General features: G+C 39.5%; 1 protein-coding gene across 1 annotated transcript in view; it reads left to right on the top strand.

Annotated features, from left to right (window-relative positions):
* Positions 1 to 216: 216 nt before the first annotated feature.
* RAB3C (RAB3C, member RAS oncogene family) overlaps positions 217 to 26,522 on the top strand; it is a gene marked incomplete at both ends in the record, with an annotated part of 140,037 nt that continues 113,731 nt past the window's right edge. Inside the window, 2 exons of the mRNA XM_082497506.1 lie at positions 217 to 240; positions 9,919 to 10,146. Coding sequence (XP_082353632.1) covers positions 217 to 240; positions 9,919 to 10,146 — 252 coding nt within the window. The remainder of the gene's footprint in view (positions 241 to 9,918; positions 10,147 to 26,522) is intronic.

Here is a 26,522-nt window from a genome sequence, read left to right as displayed (position 1 = left end):
CCCTGGCGGCGGCGGGCGCGGGCAAGCGGGGCAAGGCGGACTACAGCTCCCGGCGGCGCGCGGGAGGGAGGGGCGGTGCCGGGGGAGGAGCGCGGACAGCTCCGGTGCTGACCGCGACGCGGGTTTGTCGGCAGAGCCCGGGCGGGCGGCGGCGGCGGCGGCTGTTGGCGTGCGCGAGCGAGCGGCAGCGGAGCGAGCGGCGGGCCGCGCCCGGCCATGAGGCACGAAGCGCCCATGCAGGTCGGTCCCCGGGCGGGAGCCGAGCGAGCGGAGAGGGGGCCGGCGGGCGCAGCGCGGCCGAGAGGCGGGCGCCCGCGGGACGGAGCAAGGAGCCCCTCTGCTTTGCAGCGGCATGGCGGGGCCGCCGGGCCGGGCTCTCCCGCTGGTGGCCGGGGGTGTGAGGAGGAAAGGGGTGACAACGTCCCTTCTGTAAGAGGGCATAGGCCGTGTGTGTGAGGGGGCCCGGGGTGTGTGTGAGAGGACTCGGGGTGTGTGTGTGTGAGGGGACCGGGGTTGTGTGTGAGGAGGGCCCGGGGTGTGTGTGAGAGGACTCGGTGTGTGTGTGTGAGGGTACCGGGGTTGTGTGTGAGGGGGCCTGGGGTGTGTGTGGGGACCCGCTGTATGTGAGGGGCCTGGGGTGTGTGGGAGAGGGCCCGGAGCGTATGGTGTCCCTGTGAGAGGGGTCCCGAGTGGGCTATTCCAGCGGGCTGGGGGTGACCGCAGCCCGTTGCAGGGCAGGGGTATGGTGGCCCTCCCCTGTCCCCTATGCAGCACAGCTCCCCGGGCTGGGGGGGCAGCCAGGGCGGGAGGCTGGATGGTACAGCCCTGTGGTGGCCAGCAGCCCACCACCATGGCCACAGGTGGGTTTCGGGTCTCATTTGCACAAACCAAACAGTCTTTTTGCAGATACTGCCCTATGAGTGTTGGTTGCAGCTTCCATGGGAGTGAATGGATATAAGTTGTTAGGTGATGAGATGTAACGAGGCCCTACCTGGATGCGCAGGAAGTTGCCATAATATCTCCGCCTGTTTATTCAAGGATCAGTTATCCGCCTTGCACCAGGGAGAGATGGCTTGTGGCTAGAACCGGGGGCAGCAAAGAGGTGGCTCCTTTTCAGCAGTTTTTATATGTGGAAAAGTATAATGCCCCTTAGCACTGGAGAAACAGGTGCTATACAGATACAAGTAACATGCAGAGTTTTTAGCAGTTTCTAGGTTGTTGGTTCAAAACAGTTTACACTGGTGAGTTGTACTTCTGTTATTAATTAGGACCTGTTTTATAATCTCATGCATGAGCTCTGGAGACCACAGACTATACATTCGAACACGACTGGGTTTTAGTAGAAGATTGGTCATGTTATGAGTAGATTGGTAACAATGAATTCCACTGATTTTATACAATGCAAAGAGCACTTTTGCATTCTGCTGTAATTTAAGTTATGAAGTGCAGCTCTGTTAGTTAATATTTTTCATGTTGGATATCTACTTTGGCAGTAATAGATTTTCAGCCTGAAGGGAAGATCTGCATCCTCTTCAATATGCATGCTTAAAAAGAAGTCTGAAATCCTAAGTTACATCGATATGGAGTTGCGTTTGCTTGACTTTGGACAGACATTGATAATCTCATAAATCTTTTGCAGAGAAATTGCTCAGGTGTCACATGCTGAAACCTTTGAACCAGAGAGGTGCACTAGAAATAAGCCGTTTTTCAGTGAGAATGTCTTTCAGTTTTCTGATTGGAGAACACCAATAATTAGGATGCTGTTTAAAATGCCTAGTTTTATATGCTACATGCATGTGTTGGAAATGTTTATGTGGTATTTGCCATTTATTTACACATGCTTATTGAGATACTGAAGTCATGTTTAGTATGTATTGGCTTTGGAGAGCGTTTAATGAAAAGCGAATTTCACTAGTAAAAAAAGACAGCTACAGATTGGTCACTATTCCATTTGATATTTTTGACAGGTGTTAAATTCACTGACATTGTTAAAGAGTTGTAGAAACAAAATGGTGGTACAACATTAAAATACAATCTAAAGAAAGGGAAGTCCAGATATTAAAAAAAACTATGTACTTGACATGTATCAGAGAACAGCTTGTTGGTTTTATATATGGCAGTACAAATGGAATTAGTATTAAACATAATTCAATAAAAGTCAGCAGAAATCACAGCCTTAGTATGAAAAGAGACAGCAGAGAGCTGTAAAAACCCTTACAAATTCCACTTTTTCAACGCGGGTGAGATGGTCAAACAGTGTCTATTTTTAAGCATATCTCATCCAAAATTATAATCACAAGCATCTGGATTTTTCCAAGATGTGAAAATGCAGTCTGGCAGATAAGGTTTCATTTTCACTTGTAGTTTCTGCATGTTGTTTTTTTTTTAATTTCTTCTCGTTACACTATTCCCAGCATACTCAAATATTATTCTTATTAAGATTCCAGTAAAACAATATTCTATTGTGGATCATTCTTCTCGAGTCCTTTTGTTTTCCAACATTAGGCTAGTATGGTTGGTCCTTGTTCAAATGTGGTTTAGACAGGCTGAACTAATTGCTTGATTTATATCTTTTAGCTATCTGATTTCCTATTACATGAAACAAATGTAGTTGCTCCTTTGCACACAACAAATTTGTGGGAAAGTCTGTTACAGAGCTACCATCTCTGGTAGATGTAGAACAACAGAAAGAGTGATCAAGTGTATGTCTTTTGATCATGACAAAAACAACTCAGAGGAGAGTGTAAGCATTTTTTTTTCCATTTCTATCAAGCAATAGTTAAAAAGAAAACTAAAAAGTTAAAATATTTTAACAGGATGAGGAAAAGGGCCTGTGCAGGGGCACTGTCTTTCCATATTTATGAATTCTTTGTTTCAATCTCCAGCTCATACCATTTCTCTGTAGACAAGAGGCACCAACAATTTAGCAGAAAGGCACCCCAAACAGTGTAAAAGTTTGCTATTGTCATCTGCTGGATATAATTGGATCTGGGTAAGAGTTTGTGGCTACTTGTCATTTTTCTAGCCATGTTTTCAAGGCATAGATATTAGTCTTAGTAGTGCTTATGGCCATGGAAAGGGCTCTGATTTAGAAGTCAAAAGCAACAAACTCTCTTCGCTGTGAAAGGTGGAAGTCTGTATAGTTTCTGCATCCTAAGAATTGGTCTGAATTAGTTGAAATGTCTGTGTGTCTCTCAGTAGTTTCCCCTGAGGCTTTGGTGGTACTTTCCAAAGTGAAGATTCAATAGGAAACTCTCAGTGATTCATACACTGATTCACTCCTTCAAGTTTAATTCCTTATCTGATTGTAGCATGCAAATTTTCCACATACCAGCACTTTGCCAAAATAAAAAAGTGGGAACATAGTTTGGATAACCTGTTCTTAGTGTTTATCAAAGCATATGGGCATTAATGGTGGCAGTTTGTAGAAAATGCTAGATCTCTAGAGACCCTCTCTTTCAATTGCCAGGGCATCAGATCATTTCAAAGGTGACTAGGGCCATAGAGGTGAGGTAAAACTAAGAAGTTGTAAATAATCTGTAAATGATCTGTTTTGTCAAGGAAATAAATGAGAACATTTTCTTCTTAGCTTTTCATATTCTGTTGTCACTGGCAATGACAGTGATGTGCCCAGACAAAATAGGTTTATAGCAGACACATCCAAACACTACACAGTAGCAAGCAAGAAGTGTGCTTCCAGATATTTAAGAGGTTATTATAAAATTATGATGAAAAAAGCCAAATCAAAGCTATTAGTCACAGAAGTTAGCATGGCAATTCATCTCTTACACTCAGCATAATTATTAGATATGTCAGTCTTGGTTCAAATTAGAAGCACTGGAGTAGAAGAGCCTGCCAAGCCACTGAGTCCCCAGAGCAAGTTATATGCACCTTTTTGTTAACTGGTCAAGCTGCATTTGGAGTCAGTAGTCCTCTTCCTGTCTTCCCTTTTTGGAAGTGCACTGTGAAAGCTCTTTCCTTGGCTGGTTAGGTACTTTCTAATCTCCAGCTCAGAGGTACTCAGGACTAGTTTATATTCACTTCTTCTTAATGTCCAGTGTCTGCTCCAGTATATGTAAGTCTAAGTAGTTCTCATTCCCTGATGTTCAATCCAGATTATTATCTGGAGAAACAAGCTCATGTTTTAACTCCTCTTTTTTATTCAGATTTCTCTCATTAGATAAGCTCTTCATTCTTCTGGTCTTCCTAATAACCTTTTCGTGTACTTTCCCATTCAAACTCTGCTTTCATAAACACACTTGACCAGAATTGTTAAAATGGCATCTCACCAGTGCCTTAGACAGTAGCATTAGTATTTCACTTTGTCTCTTGGCCTGATGCAGCTGCTCTGGCAATTGAGAAGCTGTGAAATCTTCATTAGTCTCATGACCCTGGTTGCTGCATTGCATGGGGCAAATGGTGGATGATGGTAGCCATCTCCTGTCTTCATTCTCTTTCCTGCCCTCTAGGTAAATCCAAATTTATTTCTGCTGAAGTACATTGCCTGACACAGCTTGTATTTTTTCTTTTCAGAGCTGCTCTATTTTGGTGGTCTCTTGACATCCTGTGTTAGACTAACCCACTTAGGACTTAATCTCTGGTTTTGCCACTATTTGGAGAAGGGGATTTTGCCTTACTACCCAGAGTGGGAATTGGAAATATGTTTCTTAAGCTACCCTTTTCATGGAGAAGGTAGACTTAGGTTAAAGAAAGGCAAACGAGGGATAATGCCTTATCTCACCACAGGTAGATTCACCAGAATTCATGTGCTAGAGCCTTGCCAGAACTGTTCTTTACTACACCTTGCATTCTGCTGTCCTGGGGAGCTGCCGGCACTGTGATCACGTTCATGCTACTTCTGATATGAAGCAAGTAGATCTTCCTCAAAATGGTTTAGACTCTCACTTCAGTATGCCACTTACAACAAAACTTTGCATTTCTAATGACACCTTTCAGACTGGGTTATGATATGCTTACACATATTTATGACTCTAACCTCATAATACCTTGGAGCAGTTAAGCTTCTCTTGATGCTGCCAAGTACATTGATTCACAAGCTGTGCTCTGCAGATGGCTGGCAATCCGTAAATTCCAAATAAGTGGCTGGTGCATTGTCCACTGAACTCTGTTAAGTCTTATTAATTGGTCAGTTAAAAATTAGATGATAAGGACTTGTGAGAATTAGCTGTGGCCTGCATATGTGGATACTGATGTATTCATTCAGAGCACACCAAAAGTAAGAGAAGTTAAGCAGTTTGCCCAAGATATAGAAAAAAGGGGAAAAAATCATAGGATACCTCTGAAAGAGTTAGAAATAAAATCCAATCTCTAGATTATTGATCTGATATTTTACCTAGAAAACCACTGGTTTCCTCATGACTGGCTTATGTTCTCATAGTGTTCTTCTATATAAGGATCTTGGTAACATTTGACTGATGATGACATTTGATCTGCATATTAGATATACTCACTTCTGGTGCATCCTACATAGAGTCTGGTGAGTTATAAACATTGAATTTTCCCCTTGTATTCCATTGTTTCAATATCCATTGATTATATTTGACAAAACCCAAAAAGATCACCTCACAAAAAGCGGCATATTCAGGGAACTCTCTTTTTACTAAAAAAATGACTAAAGTCAGATTCTTTTTAGAAAGCAATGGAAATGTATGTATTTCTGCACTGTATATAGAAAAGGAGCGTTGCTCTTGAAACAACTGTAAATTAGCTAATCAGTGTCTATTTATGCTTACTGTAGATAGAAACAAGACATTTTCCCTGGGCTTACTGTCTCTCTTTTCCTTTAAGACATGCCTGTTACTGTAATTTTTGAAAGAAAACGTTGTATTTATGAAAGGCAAAGTGGAGTGAACCTCAGTATTTTCAGCCCCATCTTTTCTTGCCTTTTGCATTGTATTTTCCAAGGGCAATTCATCCTGCATAAGGCATCCAGAGGAAGGTGCATATGTAAGTGCAAACTGAAGTGATGTGCAGAGGTCATGGCATACTGCTCTGCTTAAGTGAGAAAGCTGTTCAAATTAATTCTGTCAAAGAATGAGGTCCTCTAAGGCCATAAAGAGTAACATAGCTAAGTGTTTTGTTATTAAACACATAGTTTTTCAGACATTTATTCTCAACCCTGCCTTGTTTTAACTAGCTCCTTTTGGATCAAGGAAACAGCTGAACATGACACTTTAAAAGTACCTGGGTCTGGTGTAGAAAACTCTGCTTAATGATTAAACTTGCCTGTGCACATAAATAATCTTAATTTAAAGACTTTAAAGATGTGCTGTAAGCAGGGAAGCATACAAAGCCATCCTTTTTTGTCCTTGGACTATATTCAAGCTGGGGACATATCTTCTCCCAACTTTTGGTAAGGAGCAGATGTGTGAGACCACCTGACTATAGGTCTGATCGTTGTCTTGAGCTTAGATTTCCCACTGGGCTTTCAAGTCTGTCCTGAGTCCTCTAGGAGGTGGCCTGAGACTGCCTTTGGCGTGAACATCCTGATGAGTGTAGGAATCTGAAAAGGGGCTCATTCTACAAAAAAGCAAGTATGCGATATGCTAATGAAAATAGCCTTGTGCATTCTCTCTTTGATTTTACTAAATAAGGACAAATTTTTATTGAGAGAAAACTCAGTGTGTTTTGCTGAAAGTGATACTTGTTTAATATATCCATTTAATCATTTAAGATGAGAACTTTGTCAAAATAAAGGTAAAATTTTTGCTGTCTTGGAAACAGAACATCATAACATCATCAAGGTCTGTTGGCATGTTTATTTGGATTCCCTCAATGTATGTACTATTTAATTAACAGGCCTGAACATGGCATTCCTGATTATTTCCAGCATAATTTCCAAAGGAGGAACATAACATCAGCACTAGCTTCTTTAGATTTCTTTGCCAAATGCCTCCATAGTAAAGAGAAGTCCTGTTAGGAGTGAACTGACATATTAATACACTGAGAAGTGGGCTACAGTGCATTGAAGTCAGCAACTTACACATAAGAAAGAGAAGCACTGCAGGCATATTCACAAAGCTCAAGAGGACCAAGCATCTAGGTTTCCCTTACAGTCAGCAGAAAAAAGAGACTCCTCTGGAGTATCATTTAGAGTGGGAGCCTGATGTAGGTGATAGGAATTGTACTCTGAATTATCTGTCTCGTTGCTTACTACAAAATGAGTGAGTTTGGGAAGTAATGGCAAAGTCTTAGCACCAGTACTGAGTCTGATGTTTCTTCAGACTGGTGCAAGCACTAGTACTTTTCTAAAACTCATTTCGGTTTTGGATGTGAGAAAGGATCACGGTCAATAGTCTAGGGAAACCGGCAGTCTAGCTTAAAGTTAGTCTCTCCAAACAGTTTGAATTATTATCAATTCCTCACTAATTATCTCATGATTCCCCAGGTTGGAGGTGGATAAGTTAGTCTTTTCCCATGCCTTTTGTATGCCTTCTGCATCCTGTAATAGGCAGACATTCCTACCCCTGAAATAAAAGCTGTCCGCAATTCCGTGTTTGACTTGCCGATAATTCTGCCTGTGGTACTGCAAGTAATGGATCCATAAGTACAAGGCACAGTGAAGGTGTTTGGTTTTATTTTATTATCCTTTAAGAACTTCTAAGGAAACTATTGGGTTATCCACATGGGTAGTCCACATAAATACATTAATTTAGAAGAGCACTGAAATTTCATTGTGGGGAAAGTCTGTGTTTTAAAATCATGCATAGGAAACACTGGTTCTTGCTCAGGAAGGCTACATAATGTACAAGATTTAGCAAGACTATTATTAGAATCCAGATCTCCTGATTCCTCTGCTCACTGAATCATACTGTTTCTGAAGTGTTAGGCATTAAAATGCGTAGGGATGAATTTTAAGGCACAGGGGACCGAGTCCAACAAATTAAAGCTAAAACCCCTTTTTGTAAACCTTAAGTGAGTTGAAGAAACTGCATGGAAGGCTTTCTAGGAGATAAAATCAAGAAAGAAAATTATTATTCTTCTTGCAATAAGTGGTAACTACTGGTTTCAGCTGCTGCATTTCAGAGAGGAGCCAGAACCGCAGTGGAACAGGCTGCTGGGGAAAGTACCCAGGTCACACACCGGCATCCCCAGCCACTGCACGGTCTTTTGTCTGCTGCACGTCATTGACTTGTTGCAAATTGCATGCAAATTGTTGTTGTTGCGCAACATCAGCGTACTCTTTACTATTTTGTAGCAGTTGTGATTAGACTGGTATAGACAGCACTTGATTTTCTTTTTCTCATGTTCTAAGCAAAACATCCGCAAATGCTATTACAATAATGGAGAGTAGTGAAGGTGGACAGGATTTTTTCCTGTCTTTTGCGATAGAAATTAGAAAGATGAAAGATTACTCATGTGTATACTTGGTAATATTTAGGGTTTTGTTCTCAAACTCCTTTGTTGCACACCTGTGAAACAAGTGAATAAATACTAAGGCCAATGCAAACACTCAGGATGCAAGCACGTAGGTACCCAAGACTACATTTAACCAAGAACCTTAGTCACTACCACATAAAAGAGGAATTCTGAAATCAAACACTCCCTACTGCTTTATTTATGAAATATAAATCTCACACTGAATTTTCCCTCAAAGACTTGCTACTTCCATTGTCTCCTTCAGGACTTTTTGTCCCCTCTTCTATATGTCTCTTCAGTAGCTCAAAGAGTCTGGCATACTGTTATTTGTACTATGAGACAGCAGAATTAGTTCAGAAAATGTATGCAGTAATTGAAATTCTGCTGAGAAAGTGGGTTAGTGTACAGCCCTCACCCTTTTGCAGGGTCCAGGTTCCAGTTGTCCTCTCTGACTGCCCAAATGCACTCTGAGATGTCTAACTTAGAAAGCTTTGATGTGAGCTGTTTTTCCATAAACCTTTATCTTAGGATATGGTGTCTGTTTTATTGTCTGAATCAGTGTGCACATGTATTGCCCTTAGTATTGCCAAACTCGAAGAATTTAAAATCCTACCATGCTTTCAAGATGCTTCAGACTTTTTTCTTTAAAAGCATGTGAGGTGAAACACTACCTAGTTCTGAATTCTTTATTTTTGCCATCTGTTTTCTGAGTATCCTAGGTAGAATTTTGGTCAGGTTTTCAAGCTAATCTCTGCAACTCTCCTGAAAGCCAAAAGCATTCTTTTTAGAAAGGAAACCCATTATATTTGAAGTCCCTAGAGCAAAATAAGCTTGATAGGTAGCAGTATTCAGTAATCTGTGCTTATTCAGGTATTTTATATGGATTAAAAACTGTATTTTGAGGACTGAAATTTGTAAACATTGACACCTGCCGCTTGTGATGATGTTGCGTTAACATTGCAAATTCCAAAATTATAGAAGACACTAGAACTAGAAAAATATCAAGACCTTATTTCAGAGATATATACCCAACTCACTACTTAATGGTGTGATAACTGAAAGCTGGTAATGGCAAAATGCTTTGAATAAGGTTATAGGCATTACAAAAGACTGCAAGGTATTTACAGTAAAAAGAATTCTATCATATGTATTAAGTTTTTGCTTGGAAATATGCCTCATATGTCATAACGCAGCATTGAGCTCTTATTTCCTTCTTGTACATGTGAAGTATCTTTGTCTACATTTTCACCATCTATTTCATTCATCACATTTTCTGAAAGTAGAGCTTTTTAATGATATACTCAAGAACTGTCCTGGATTTTTAGAAATTTTTTTTTATACCAGTCACCAGTGATGTTTACATTCTCTTTTGCAACTGTAACTATAAACATTGAAACAAGAATCATAAAATAGAATTAAACCTCTGTGAACTTCTTGGGTTGATTTGTAGGTTATCAAAAACTACAATAAAATCAAACTGTTTCAAGTTTTATGTGATACAAAAGACAACAAAATATGTCTTTTTGTTTTGAATTACAGATGGCATCTGCTCAAGATTCCAGATATGGCCAGAAAGATACATCTGACCAGAACTTTGATTACATGTTCAAACTGCTCATTATCGGCAACAGCAGTGTTGGGAAAACCTCCTTTTTGTTCCGATATGCTGATGATTCCTTTACATCTGCATTTGTAAGCACAGTTGGGATCGATTTCAAAGTAAAAACGGTTTTCAAAAATGAAAAAAGAATTAAGCTACAGATTTGGGTAAGCCAAAAATAATAATTTTATGAACTAAGCAAGCTGTAGCAGTTTGATACATAGCATTTAAGCTACTGTAGATTTGCATTGAATGTCATTACCTTTATATGTATATATATGGCATAGTAATGAAAAAGCAGTTAATTATTTCCTGCATCATTTTTCTGTCTTGAATAATAGAGTGTAGACAGTATTTTGAAGGTATTGCAGAACAGCAGAGTATATATACTGAATTAAATTCCATTAAGAAATAACACAGGTTGACACATACTGGTATCTGTGCAGTGAGGTGTAAACAATGGTGCAATATATAGACTATTGAAAGTGATATGCAGTATTAAAAGTACCTTGAAATACCAGTTAGAATCTGGTTTCTTCCCACACAAATTATAAATTCATGTAGGAGCTATGATAGTGGATGCATAACAGAAGGCATAATTTTTTCTCTCTATTAATTATTTCTGTCATCCTGATCACCTGAAGCATCTTTTTTCTTCTGCTGAGGAAGCAAACGTGGAAAGAGAGAGTATAAGAACTATGCTGCTCAGGTGTACAAACCCCCTCATCTCTTGCCTACACATTAGAGATGGTAGAAAGGTGCCAAATGTAGGAAAGTGTGATGCCAGGGGATAGATGTTCTTTTCTGCAAACTTCCCTCAGAAAGAAAGAATAGTCAAAACTTATTTCAGCGACTGAAGCTCACATCTCCTAATTCTTAGGTGATATTCACTTAAAAGAGAGGGGGGATGGCAGAACATTTAATAATGTGGGATCTGGAGTTAGAGCTTCAGGTCTCTGATTGGGCGCTTGAAGATTTTGAGCATTTCCTTTGTGAGGTATTTGTAACAGCCTTATTAAACAAAATTTTGTGGGTTTTGTGCATGGATACAAGTAATTTAAAAATTTAGTTAATGATGGGCAGCCATTGAACCTTGGGAAACCTTGGATCAAATACAAACAGTTCATCTAACATGTTTTGAACAGCAGATAAATTGAGTATCTTTAATATGGCACAAAGGTGAATTTCCCAGAGTTTCCTAGGCTATATCTCATTCATGTCTTTTTAAGTAGGCTTCAGCCCTTGATATATCAAATCATTTGTTGTTCCCTGCCCTCTAGGAAGAGGAACACAGACTCTGCCTTTCACCTTCTCTACCTTTTAAGCTTAGATTCTTGCTAATTATCATAACAGTGCTACATACTAGGTAACTGTATGTCAAGTGCATGTTTTTGCTGCTGTAACTTGCTAGTTTCATTGTAGTACTTTAATGTTGAAGATCACATGGTAATTCACATATTGACATTATCTTATTAGTTTTTGATAATGGACCAATAAAATTGTGTTCATATTATAGTCTTTACACAGTTCTTCTTTTAACTACGAAGTTTCCTCAACGATAGATTTTATTGTTCATGTGTCTCCTGGCAACATTAGTTTAAGATGTTATATTAATGTGATTAGTTTGACACTAGTATATTTCTCATAATGCCTGTCCAAGCAAATACGTGCTTGGCTCAAAGCAGTCCATTAACCTAAATGCATTCAGGGCTATCCACGGCATAGAAAGGATGTAGCAGCTGTATTCTTGCCAGCTGGAATAAACTGCCATTTCTAGCAAAATGGACATTTTGTTGTTCTTTGTAAAGCATCAACATGCAGAGTCCATACAGACTCTGACAAGCCTTGCCTAAAAAAAACTTGCAATTGAAACATATGAAAAATAAGGCCTCCATGTCCTTTAGGGAAGAAGGAACAGAGGCTTAAGGCATGAAAAAGGCCTTCTTAAATTCATCTACCAGGACATAGTGCTAGATCTTGTTTTCATGCTGAAGCTTTTTACCCCAGCCAGTACTGCTTCTTGGTTTGGAGTTTTTTCCCATTAAAATTTTGATGCTAGTTCTTAAAAAGCCTTATCATTGCCAAATTAACCCAAATTGCAACAGCTCACTATTGCTGTTTGCACTTTTTAGATGGAGTATTCTGCATTGGAGCATTGTGTTGTAGGCATACTTGCTAGTAAATTGGTTGACTGTTTCACCTCTAGAACCTTAAATAAAATCAGTTAAGTATCTCAGAAAGCTATTGTAGTGCACAAAATCTGAAATAGAGCACTGTTAACCCATCTCGTAAGCTATATCAACACCTGTATTGTTCTTAATATGCAGTATCTGTATATGTAACATCTGCCTATATAATATCATGCTTTATTACTTTTCCTTGATTATGCAAATATCGTTCTAAAATGAATAGTACTTCTGCACTATCCATTTCCATTTCAAACTGCATTTTGGAAGACCATTTATATTAGATAAAATATAAAATTGAATGAATCATAATGACTGTGATTTGATGTTAATTCTGAGTAGAAACATGCATAAGGTTATAGCACTTCCTTTAAAATCATTGGCAAAGTATTTGGTGAAATCATCTGATAAATGATATTCAGCATATACGGAATAAAACATTCTGCAAAATTTCACAGGTTTGAATAGTCAGAAGAAACTGGAAATGCAACTTTAAAATATGTTCTGAATGACAAGATTGGAACTGCATTACTTTGCCATGTAGTGCATTGAAGAAATACATGGAATGCCACTTTTCTACTGTCCTCGCCAGGCAGTAAGATGCAGAAATGTGTTGCAAGTAATGCTGTTAAGTCACTAGCTAGAGGCACAGTTAATCCAACATATATCCTGTCACAATTTTCTACATCTTCTTCTTGAGTAGACATTTAAACTTCATGTTTAATAGACCTTGCAGCATGATACCTTGTGCTCAACTTGAAGTACGTTGGAGCTTCAAAGACTGATTTCCTCAGAATAAGATTCTCATATGCTTACCAGTGAAGGATGCAAATTTGTTTGAAAGTCAGCATGGGCACTCAAGGAAGCAGAGTAATTATTTCTTAATAAAATTCACTGGGTGATTGTCACAGATGAACTAGCAAGGGTTACCATGTTGAAGTAGGTGCTGTCTTACATACTGGGTTGCCCAGCAGGTCTTTTGTGTGTTTGAAGTTTTTTCTTGCTTTGAGGCAATGATACATTATTCTTGGATTCAAAGGACCTGAATTTATTTGTCTTCTTTCATTGTTCAAGTCAGGGAGGATGGAAGTCTCTCTAGTACTTACCTTTATTACTTTTTCATATGGTCAGAAAGAGCCTGCTGGGTGCACTGTAACGTTTGCCTTTTTTCTTTCGAGTCAAACACCTTATTTCCACAGTATTTCTTGCTGGAATTGAGAGAGGTTCAGAGTTCAAGTTCAATGTTCATTAGTGATAAGGCATTACCTTGTCATAGGACCACCAGCTGGCCCTGAAATTTTGCTTCACAGCAAGTTATAAATGTGACAACCCTGATATGGACCTTATGAAAACAGCATATTCATAGTTTTTTTACCATTTAAAGGAGAAAAATACATAAAAATTTGTTTTACCTAAAAAGGTATTGATTTCTCAGCAGAAACTGTAAGAAATTTTGGAAAGGAATTGTGTCTGTATGCAGCACATAGGTGCATAGGATGAAGTCCATCAGAGGGCTTTAGGATGTTTTACAGTGTCAAATAATAAACCGCAATACATTTTTCCTCCATGTGGTTTGAGCTAGTAATATTATAGGGATGAGACTGGAAGGCTTTAAGAGTCTTCTGGTTTCAAACTGGTAGATTTTAAATTATGTTGAATTAAAAAAAGGCTTGTTAATACTAATTCTGACAAAAATATACACTAAAGAAAATGATTAAAAGCTCAGAGGTGCAAATCAGAAAATAAAATTAAGTTTAACCTTATAAATCTATCACTGTATTCACTGTATAAATCACTACATTCGGTATACCCTGTAGCTGCAATGCCATAAAGGTTGGCATTACTTTTGTAAACTTGGTCAGTGGTTTAATAGAAGGAACAGAATGCAAGAGCTTATAAAGAAAATATATGCTTATTTGGACAGTAGAACTTGTTACTTAACATTTACAATAGACTGTTTCAGTTGGAAGGGACCTACAGTGATTATCTAGTCCAACTACCTGATCACTTCAGGGCTGACCAAAAATTAAAGCATGTTATTAAGGGTATTGCCCAAATGCCTTGGAAACACTGGGGCATCAAACACCTGTCTAGGAACCCTGGTTCAGGGTTTGACTACCCTCTCAGTAAAGAAATGCTTCCTGATGTGCAGTCTAAACCTCCCCTTGTGCAGCTTTGACCCATTCCCATGTGTCCTGTCACTGGATACCTAGGAGAAGAGCTCAGCGCCTCCCTCTCCACTTCTCCTCAGGAAGCTGCAGAGAGCAAGGAGGTCACCCCTCAGCCTCCTTCTCTCTAAACTAGACAAACCCAAAGTCCTTAGCTGCTCCTCACAGGCCATGCCTTCCAGCCCTTCCACCAGCTTTGTTGCCCTCCTCTGTATGCGTTTGAGTACCTGAATATAGTTCTTAAATTGTGGAGCTAAGAACTGCACACAGTACTTAAAGTGAGGCTGCACCGATGGTGAATACAGAGGGATAATCACCTCTTTTGACTGGTGAGTGATGCTGTATTTGATGCACCCCAGGATGCAGTTTGCCCTCTTGGCTGCCAGGGCACACTGCTGACTCATACCCAGATACCTTTCTGCAGGGCTGCTCTCCAGCCACTCCTCTCCTGATTTATACTTGTGGCTGGTGTTACTGCATCCTAGGTGGCATTTCGACTTGTTAAATTTTGTCCCATTAATCATTGTCCAGTGCTGCAATCTGTCTAGATCTTTCTTCAAGGCCTTCAGTCTCTCAAGAGAGTCAACAGCACCTCCCAGTTTGGTATCATCAGCAAACTTGCTAATGGTGAATTCCAGTCTTGCGTCCAGATTGCTGATAAATATATTGAACAGAACTGGCTCTAGAATTGAGCCCCAAGGAACACTGCTGGTGACCGGTCACCAGCCAGATGTAGCCCCATTCACTACAACCCTTTGAGCTCTGCCCTTCAGCCTGATCTTCACCCCGTGCACCATGAACCCAACCCACAGTTGGACAACTTGTCCAGAAGGATGCTGCAAGGGACAATATCAAAAGCCTTACTAAAATCCAGAAAAACTACATCCACTGCCTTCCCTTCATCCACTAGACAGGTGACCTTATCATAGAAGGATATCAAATTAGTTAAACGGGACTTTGCCTTTTTGAACCCATGTTGAGTATGTTTGATGAATGCGTTGCTCTTTAAATGTCTTTCAATAGTATCCACTGTCATCTTCTCCATATTTTTTCCAGGAACTGAAGTTAGACTAACAGTTCTGTAGTTTACTTCCCTCATGCCCTTCCTGTAGATGGGAACAACACTGGCTAACTTCCAGTCAGTGGGGACCTCCCCAGACTCCCAAGACCTTAGGTAGATGATAGAGAGGTGTCCTGCCATAGTATCTGCTAGCTCCTTCAGAACTCTGTAATGAATCCCATCAGGTCCCCTGGACTTGTGAACATTCAGCTGATACAGCTGGTCCATTACAATTTCAGTGTCCACAAATGGGAAGTCACTGTTCCCACACTCGTGGTCCTCTGACTCAGGGGACTGGGCAGCCCAAAGTCTATCAGATTATTAAAGACCGAGGCAAAAAACACATTGCTTTTTCTTCATCCCTTTTGGCTAGATGACCATCTTCAAAAAGTACCTGTTCAATGTTTTTTTTAGACCTCCTTTTGCTATTAACATACTTCAAAAAAACCCCTTCTTGATATCTGAAACAATATTGGCCAGTTTCAACTCTAACTGAGCTTTGGCATTTTGTGTCTTCACCCTGCATAAACAAACCACAGCTCTGTAATCTTTCTGTGAAAGCCTGACCTGGCTTCCAGAGATCATACAGTTTCTTTTTTGTCATGAGCTCCATGAGCAGTTCCCTGTTCAGCCATGCTGGTCTTCTGACCCTTTTGCTTGACTTATGACACGGTGGAATTGCCTACTCCTGTGTTTCTAAAAGGTGGGTCTTAAAGACTGACCAGCACTCATGGACTCCCAGATTCCCAGGGTACTCTGCTAAACAGCTCCCTGAATAGCTTAAAGTTTTCCCTCCTGAACTCCAGGGTAGCAACTCTGCTGTTCTTTTTTCTCATTACACTGAAAATTTTAAACTCAACTATTTCATGATCACTGTGGCCAAGACAGCCACCTGCCATCACATCCCCCATGAGTCCTTCTCTATTCACAAATAGCAAGTCCAGGAGGGCATCTTCCCTGGTTGGCTCACTGAGTACCTGTGACAAGAAGTTGTCTCATACAAAATTCCAAGAATTTCCAGCTTGTCACAGCAGTATGATATTCTCTGTTGATGTCTGGGAATTTGGAATCTCCCAAAAGGACAAGGGGTACCAATGCAGAAATTTCTCCTAATTGCCTATAGAATAACTCATTGGTGGTTGCACGCTGGCTGGGTGATTGGTAGCAGACACACACTACAACATCTACTTTGTTTTCCATCCCTCTAAACCTTACCCAGAGGCTTTCAACCACATCATCACTAACTGTAAGGACTGTACAGTCAAATCTCTCCCTTACATATAGTGTGACACCTCCACCTCACCTGCCCTGGCTGTCCCTCTTCAACAGCCTGTAGCCCTCCATCCCAGCACTCCAATTGTGGGACTCTTTCCCCCAAGCCTCACTAATACCAATGATGTCATGGCTCTGCGAGCTGACCAAGACTTCCAGTTCATCCTGTTTGTTTCTCATACTACATTTGTCAGTGTGCAAGCATTTCAGATACGCTCCTGAGCCCTCCGTGCTCCCAGGAACAGTGTAAATGATCCCAGTAGGGTTGCCACCCTCAGGCAATGCCATGCCCAGGCTTACCTACTGCAGTCCTGTTGGATTTTTCAAAATAAATAGGGGAAAAAAGGAAAAATAAAGTGCAGATATTGATTCCTCGAAAACAGAGTAAGATTTACAAAGACAGACGAACATATTTGTTTAACTGAGAATGTATCCATACCACATCTTTAGCTTATGTTTAAAACTTAGTTGATCAGAACTCTTAGTGATTTCTAACTGATGTCAGTGCAAATTTTGTTTGAGGAATATGTCATTGAGTTTTCCTTCTCTGATCTGTTTGTTACACAAAAATGTTCTAACTGTGTTCATATAGCAACATTTGCATAGTTTCTATCTGATTGCAGCATGTTGGTGCAATTACCAAAATAACACTGCATGGCCTTTTGCTGCTTAGAGTGCTTTTCCCTGGGACTAGCCAGAGGCATCATGGACTAGGTACAATGATCATACACAAATAAGATATCCTCCTAGAGCAATGTAAGAGCTGCTTATATGAGCATATCCTTCCTAGAACTGATTGTGACAGATTCATTTGATACCCAAAATGTTGCTCTCTTCACATCAACTGTTTTCTGTAAATTGTCATAGAGCTTAGGGACTAAGCGAGGACTGGGTTTTATAAGCTGAATGAGGAAATCCAATGTCATCATTCAATAATTAAAACTATAGTAGCTGTTAAAAAATCGATAAATGTTAGGAACCTGATTTTTTGCTCTACAAGCTTCCTAACATTGCTTTAGCATTAAAAAAGGGTTCAGTTAAAATGAGAGTAATTTTTTGTGTGTGTTTTTGTGTTAAAGGTGTCTGTGGGAGTACCAGTATGAATGAAAATTGTCTTGGTATTGGAGTCTTTAAGGAGTATCCTACAGTAACTTGCAAGTGTGGAGGCAGTGCAATATTGCAGAAATATCCTGTAACAGTGACTAAGGCTATAGCATCAGTGCAAGAATCATAAATACACTGGTTCAGAAGAAAGGTGGTGAAAGCTGAAGTAATAAAAGGGGAGTTAAGAGTAGCATGTGGAGATAGGGGCTAGCAAATGTAGCAAATGTTTCATGACAGGAGTTTCAGGGCCTGATTTTGTCACATCTGACTCATCTGAGTATTTCAGTTGGTATGATAGCCACATCAAAGTTTATTTCATAATTCCTTTCTCAGGTGCTGGTGACAATGTGTAGCTGCTGCTTTGAATACACAGCCTTTTTAGATGAGGATAGTAAATCTAATATTAAAAATGAAATTTCTTCATCTCAGCATGAAAATCAAATGTGTATCCAGTCATAAATAAGGCAACATGTGATTTCAAGACAGTGACATAGAAGGCTGAAAACTGCAGGGATTTGGGATTTCTCTGGATCCATCTGTACTAGTAAATTAAACATACCAAGACTGCCCTGTGGCACTGAAGCCAGCTGGCATGCAATAGCTTTTGTCCATACATAAACTCTTTTAGTCTGTGAAAGAGGATGGACACATTCCCATTTTGTATTGGGAAAGGTCTCTGTCCTGTGCTAAGCCATGAACCTTGCCCAGGAACTGTTTCGCAGAGTGCTAGCAAACCTGGGTCAAAAACTGTGTGAGAAAACATGCTGGCGGGTTCACAGTATGGACAAATTCCATAGCCAAAAATGCTCCCTGGCAGAACTTAATTTGCTGTTCTAGACATGGCCTGAAAGGGGAGCAGCTCCAGCCAGCCTTGGGGTTAGGATGACCTGATTGTGTTGATAAGCAATGCAATGTGTTCACAAATGTTGTTCTGTCAGAAGGCTCTAAAGGAACCATTACTGGGAAAAGATGGTTTATGAGGTAGGTAGTTGTGACGGCCAGAACACAAACTCCTTCTGGATTTTTCTGTTAGCTGAAACAAGGTGAAATTCTGGACGGTGTTTGTTTTGGTTTAAGCTGCCCTTCAACAGTTGAATGTTATCCCATTTGTGATGGGATATTGTTAGCCTAAAATATTCCCTTTCTTCTCCTTTGCTTATTTTTATACAATACATATCTTTGAAGAGCCATAAAGAATATTTACCTGAAAGTTTTGGGGTAGGATCCTATTTTCCTACTACTGTATTATTTCATGCAGTGCTTCCTATATCTTCACTGTGAGCTCCTCCACTTATGTGCAAGTCATATTTGGTATACTTTGTTTCTCAGAAATATTGGCATTCATTGATCATTATTTTTCCATAATTGTGTGGGGATTTTTTCCCTATTTTTTGTAGCACCTGGAGTTTTCCACAATAAATATTAAAGATTTGCACAGCCAAGAGAAAGCCCATTATAGTACAGTCATGGTACAGATATTGTGTTCAGATCTCGGTCCAAGGACTGCCAGGAGTTTTTAATCTTTGTATAGATTGGGGATCTTAGTTATTTCCAGAAGTTGTATATTTTCCTTAATTCAGGGTTTCTTAGTGCTCTCTTTACCTTATCCTGTGTATTCTGTATCCTGTTTCTTGTACCTGTTCTTCTGTCTAAATTAAAGTTGCATCCATGGATCCAATTCAGCTCAGGTTCCCATTGTTTTAGGTAAGTAGCCAAGAAAAAAAAAATGGTGAAATAGTTAACTTTTAGCCAGCCAAGCAGAAATGAGCAGGTGGGAAGGGGAGATGGCTAATGTAGGTATATGTCAGGGAAAAGAAAGTTGCTTACCTAAAAAGCAGACAAGGCAGCTTGCCTTTTCTCTAAACTTTAGTAGATGCTAGTAGTTTATATAATCAATATCATGTATACATAATGTAAAGAGTTTATATAGCTTAAATTTTAAAGGCATCAGAGCAGAAGGAAATATAAGCAGAGACTGAGAAGGTAATACGTGAGCTGCTACTTGAAGTTTGACTTCAATTGCTCATGCAGTGAGCATGATGTGAGAGAAAGCACCAAAGAGTCTGCGTGAGAATGGGACCAAGAGCTTATGAGACAGGGCACCATAAATGGTGTAAAAACTCAGAAACAGCTACGAATACTACATGTGATGGCTTGTATTATTTCCTTGCAAATCACACTGAAAAAGTGGTACTGCAGTCCTTTACTGGAAAACTCTGTAAAACCTTTTTCAAGAAATGCTACCTTGGGACCTATTCTGGGTGTAAAATATAGATGCATTTATTATACCCAATACACAACTTGTAAAACTGCTTGATTTATTTCTTGTATAGAACCAGGACCCATTCTTCAGTGCCAAAGAAAATCTTGGCAGTGTAAAAGACATACTCAGTTCAGACGGACTTCAGTACAAAAAGCACATGCTCTACGCTTTGTGAGACTGGCTGCTTTGGCCTGTGATGTCACTTTTAAAATTGACATGCTTTTATTTAAAAAGTACCACTGACTATTCAGATATTGATGTGCCATTACAATTTTATTGCTATTAAAAGCACATGTCTTAAGGGTTTCAAACACTGTCTCTAAATCCAACTCAAAAAAAGGATGGTGCCTATCACTCCATCACCCTGGCTTTCGCTGCTGAAACTGCTACTTTACTGTGATTTTAAAGTTTGCTTAATGTTTTGTTATCACAACAGCACTGATGGATTGAAAGGTGCATTCTTATCTTTACATCTAAGAAAGCTGATAGGATGTGTAAAGCATCAAGGCATATAAAGCCCCTTGGTTGCTTAAATGCTTCAAGAAGATGTTAGTATTACTGCTTAGCTATAAACAATGTGGTTATTTTCATGTTTCTTTTCAGTTCCTTCTCCTCCTGCTGCTTCTACTTCTAGTCTGAGAATCTGTCTACTTAGGGAAGTGAATACTGGGACTTCTGATTGTCTTTCAGTTGGACCATCTGTTTTTCAGTTTTCCTAGTAAAGTTGTGCTGCTAAGGAATTATATGGTTCTGGGAATGGTAACCACGTACAGAGTCTCTCAGCCTCAGGCCTGTGATTTAAATCCAGGTCAGAATTGATCAATAGTTGTTCCTGTCTGATGGATATTTCGTTGATCTATGGGAAATGAGTTCAACAGTCATAGACTGGTTTCTAATTAACGTGTGTCTACTTTGTTTCTCCTAAAACTGTCTGAAATTCTGATGTTGCAAACACTTCTGCACATTTGTAACATGCCTTATCCCACCAATCCTTTTAGATCTAAAATTGTTTTTTAGCCATTTGCTTGATGTTATCTATGTCAAAATTCCTAAGCCACAAGTGTTAGGAGAATATTTGGAGAAGTATCATGTGTACGTGCTACGTGCTCCGTACTCCTTCCTAGGAAACTGCTTTTGGCCACTGTCAGGATACTGGGCTAGAGAGCCCTGTGGCCTGATCCCATATGCTTCCTCTTACACTCACCAACACCGAAGTGGTTGCAAACTCCTGGCCTCAGTTTGGAGAGGAAACCTGAGGTAAATGTCAGTCCTGCAACTGCAATTAGGATTAAATTCTTCTGTTTTTCCCAATATTTCAATGGTTTTGTTAAAGCCTTCTGTAATATTAGGTCAAAGATTTCACTCTTTTACAAAGTTCTGTGCTTTACAAAACCCTCCGTTGCCTACTTCAACAATTTTGCTGTATAGCTTTGCTTGCAGCATAGAAATGTCCCTGTGACCAGCTTAGGACTATATATATTACCACTGGACTTTAAATATTCTCTGACAAAGACTCCTGTTTCCATAAAATGATATGTCTGTATTCAAAGGCAAAGATTAATTGGAAAGAGAAGGTGGCATTTAGCATAATTAAAATAAGGCTTATCTCACTGTTTAAGTGGAAATTTCCGTGGGGATTCTTTAAGAGAAACTGAGCTAGTTTAAGACACTTTCTAAAACACTTTTCTATAGGGAGTTTTCTTAGGGAATTTTCTTTGTCGGACTCCTGGGAAATGCATCCTTCCATCCCTTAGGCCAAGAAATCAGCATCCTGCCAGATGTAAAATAGTTGCAGCTCCCCCTGATCTGTGACCAGACAGTCTGGTATAACATTTTTTTCAGCTGCCTTTGCCTTCCACGTCATGATCTGCAGGTCACCAGCTTTTCCCATGCAGGGAAGCATATACCAGTGGAGGAACTGTCATGGACCAGCACTTACATGTGTGCAAGCATCATGTAGATTCTACGTAGGCTCCATAAAAACTGGTGATAAGAAAGGAAAAGGGAAGATAGAAAAGTTTTCATATATGTGTACCTGAATAACAAGATCTTTGTTTTTACTCGAAGTGAGGAGTCAGGATGGGAAGGGAAAAGGAAAAAAGGACTGGAATGATTTAGCTGTGATAGGGTCTGAAGCAGGAACCTTGGGCTAACACTGAAAAACAAATAAGCTATTTTAATTGTTCAGGCTCAATAAAATCCAAAGAAATCTGACAGTATATTTTAAACTCTGAGGTGCAACTTATACTTACTAAGCTATCATTTTAAGAAGCAAGAATAAGTCTATTTCCAAAATGAAATTGATGTTGACAGCATTCCTTAAAGTGAAATCAACTGTGCTGCCAGGTCCTGTGAACCCTTTTAGTGGCACATTTAAGACATCTATACAGCTGCAGTGAGTCTACAAAGAAGACAAAAAAAGCCCATACAGGGCTTCACTGCATTTTAATAAGATCTGTGTTGTAGATTAGAGCAAAATGTTGCACTCTTGCTGTGCGGTTGTTGCTTTGAAATCGGAGCACCAGAGCCTTGGCTAGAAGCCATAATGTAAATACCATGAAAAGGGGTGTGTAGAAACAGTATTTAAAGCTCACTTTTGCCTTCTCCTGCTGCTCAGTGCAAGCTGTTTCCCTGTGCTGTCCTAGAACAGCTTGAAGTCATTCTGAAATAATGCTGGGTTGAGAGGGACACAAGTGACGGAGGGAGGATAGGGGTCACACAAAAGCAACTAATTTTTATTTAACACTACCAAATTTGCCTTATGTTCTGGAAGTATGCTTAAGTGCGTTTTGTAAGAAGATGGAGCCATAAAGGGCTCTGTGTCACATCAGGATAATGTTTGTAGTAGCTAACACATTATGGACAATGCACTCAGCTTTTACATGTGAAAAGCTGACATCAAGCAAAACAGCATCCCTGGAGGATTTAGCTCTGTATTTACATTGTTATTTCTTTATCAACTAAGAAAAATCAGTTAGGATAATAGTTACATTTTTTTTTCTAGTGGAGAAGCTGCTTTTTACACTTTTCTTTCTTTTCAATGTAGTTGAAGGCTAATCTCCTTCAATCCTTTCTGAATAAATACATTGTTCCTGTGTAATCATCTAGGTATTTTCTAGTTTAACCCAGAATGGTTTATTACTAACTGCTCAGAAACAAATTCTTTCCACAGTTTTTACCTGTTATGACTTTATTTATTCATTAATTGCAGTTTGAGAAATACAGAGAATTCTGCCTCAATTAATTCAGTCAACAGCTCAGATGAAAGTTGTCGATAGAGTAATTTAACCAACTCATTTATTCCAAACTTAGGTCAGTGAGAATGATACTTGATGAACATTTTTGCCCCATATAGATTGGTTACTATTGAATTTAGTTTATTTTATTTGGAAATATAGCCAACCCTGCAGAAAGGAATAAGAAATAACCTCTCATAGGGGATTCTGGTTTTCCTTTCTAGATGGTTTGGTGTGTCACGCTGGCTAGCAAGGCCTACATTTGTTCAGCTTAATGAATCATTCTAGGATGAGCTGAGCTAAAAAAAACCCTGGAAGTGTGATATTTTATAATTCTATATCCACCTGTAATTAGGACTGGCATTTTCTACAGTGTCCTGAAACTTCTGGGACTGCTTGTTTCTGACCTCTTCTTCAAAAGATATTTAAATTCTAGTCATCGTATGAGACTTCTTAACAGCAATAAGTGCAATTTACTTCAACTGTAATTTATTTGGAGATATCTGTTTGTGATTAGGGTTCCTAGATTTTAGTGGATATGACCACACATGAGATGGCTTGACCTATGCTGTGAACTGGAAATGTGAGAGTGAAGTACAGAAGCATCCCAGTTGGCTGGATGTAAATATAAATGTAAGATTCTTTAACTGTACAAACAAAAGGAATCAAGGAAATTCCAGGGAGAAAATGGAGTTTAGTAATGAAAAGAAGGGTGGGTAAGGAACTAATGACAAGATGTCTTGAAAGGACAGGACATCAGACTTAGAATGCATTGCGGAAAGGTTTTAGGATTCAAATAGTTAGTAAACTTAATACATGGTAGGTATATGCTAATAAAACTTGTTAATAATGGGAAGTTGGGGAGTGTTACCAGTATAGAAGAGGATCAGTATATCATACAGAAAAAAAATTGTGTCTTTCAAGTGTCAGTACCAAATTGGGCACTTTGGGAACAACAATAATATTCAGTTAGCAACCACTGAAGAAAGGCACAATCTGGGTATACAAGACAGAAAGGATTCCTACTAATCATCCAATGAAAAAGAGTTAATATGGCTTTTGCATGTCCCTGGTGAAGTATTTCCAGAGGAAATGGGACTATTCCATTGTCTTCTGCACTGGAGATACTTCATATGTAGAAAGGAACTCAAATTGAAGACAGGTGCAGAAAAACCTTGTTGTAATGAGTAGAAGAACTAAAGGAAATAGAAGGAAACAAAATGTGTGGCTTCTTTAGTCTAGAAAACAAAGGCAAGACTAGTGCTTTGTTTTTTGAAGAAGTATTTCTTTTTAATAAATATACTTGATTTTGTCCAAAACACACAATTGTCTGCTGAGAAAGAGTTTGGATGGGAAAAATGTGTAGGCAGGCCTGCTATATACATGGGATCAATGTGCTATTAGAGGAAGCCTGTAACAAATGAACAGGATATGCACTGATAGTCTGGGTAACAGACAGATGTATTCATGAATTGCCTTAGAAAACATGTGTGGAGTTGGGCTGACAAATGGCACATGCACTGTTCTGAATGCTCCCAATTGCTCCCTCCCCAAACATACAGTGGAGAAATGAATGCTTGTATGATATTTTGAATATGGCAATGGTCTTACTTACTTCATGTCCATGAGCCACCATCCTGCTTCCTGTTCTTACTTAGGCTAAATTCCTTTTGGAAAGTCTGTCCATGCAGGTGCTAAGAATGCTTTTTTCAGAGAACTACTTCAGGCAGTTTAAAGAAACGAGGGCGTCAGAATAATGTCATTAGCTGCCTGCATCCCATAAGATAGAGCTGATAGCAGGTAGGAAGGGTAATAACAGAAGTGTGACTTAGGGGCAATCAGCGGGAAATCAATTTGGTCATTGGATATGATGAGTCTGGTAGACAAAGAAACTCACTAGATGGCAGCTGAGAGTGAGCATGTCTGTTTGCAGAAAGCATAGAATCTATCAAGACAAAAAGGCATTTACAAGATCATATAATGGCAAAGGGAGTTATAGTTGCTTTGGCTGGGAAATGGAAAGGCTTAGAAAAGCAGTATTGTGCTAATTAAAGGGGAAGAGGTAAAAAAATGATGTGATTGAAGCATATATGAGGAGTCCTGTAAAAATGAATGCCACACCTGAAGCAATACAGTAATTAACACCTGAAAGATAAAAAGACCTTACAGAAAAGTCAGATAGTCCAGGAGAAATGCCTCTACACTGAAGATAATGAATGCCATTATGATTGTATGGGAACGGGAGTCTTAAAAGCTAAATGGAAGAAACAATGATAAAAGATGACATTTGTATCTGACACCTTTAATTGGACATCAGCTCTGGGGATTTAACTCATATATTTAGAGCTAAAATCACGACCACTTCTTGCTTTTTTTTTGAAAAGCTAAGACTGCCTACAGAAATGTCCTGCTGTAAACCAGCCATTATAAGGGCTGGTCTATATGAGAGGAATGAACCTGTGATTTTAAAGGGATAGAAAGATGAAAACCTGGAATCTCTTCATACATTCTGTCAGTCCCATACTTGTAGATAAGCAATGGAAGTCCTTGCTAAAGGACACTGCACATGCTAAAAGTTTACACGAGTTAAGAGAAGACTGGGCAAATTCATGGAAGAAATACTCACTGAGAGTATTTATAGACACAGAAACTAATTCCAGCTCAGGAAATCACAGAGCTGCATGTGGTTGAAGGTTAAGGGGATGTTAAAAAGAACTATTGTGTATGTCCACCTTGCTGTTACAATTTTCCCAAAAGATTTAATCATCAACACTGTTACAGAGGATGCCCAGTGATAGGACAAGGGGTAACGGGCACAAACTCGAACATAGGAAGTTCCATCTTAACATGAGGAGGAACTTCTTTACTTTGAGCGTGGCAGAGCACTGGAACAGGCCGCCCAGAGAGGTTGTGGAGTCTCCCACTCTGGAGACATTCAAAACCCACCTGGATGCCGTCCTGTGCAACTTGCTGTAGGTGACCCTGCTCTGGCGGGAGGGTTGGACTAGATGATCTCCAGAGGTCCCTTCCAACCCTGACCATTCCGTGATTCTGTGATACTTTTGATCTGACACAGCAAGACTGGTTGTACATAAATATTTATTTACTTGTAAAACAGATCAGTTCTTTGCCTTCTTCCAGGAAAAGCCTCCCAGCTTTTTATGAAACTATATTTGCTAACCAGAAAAGTGCAAGAAAATTCCATTGCAGGCATTTTAATACTCAGGCCTCTGTCATGTACAAATGACCCTTAA

This window comes from Vanellus vanellus (assembly GCF_965231255.1).
Source record: "Vanellus vanellus genome assembly, chromosome: Z".
NCBI lineage: Eukaryota > Metazoa > Chordata > Aves > Charadriiformes > Charadriidae > Vanellus > Vanellus vanellus.
Note: the sequence above shows the minus strand (reverse complement) of the source record. Positions and strands in the feature narration are given on the sequence as shown.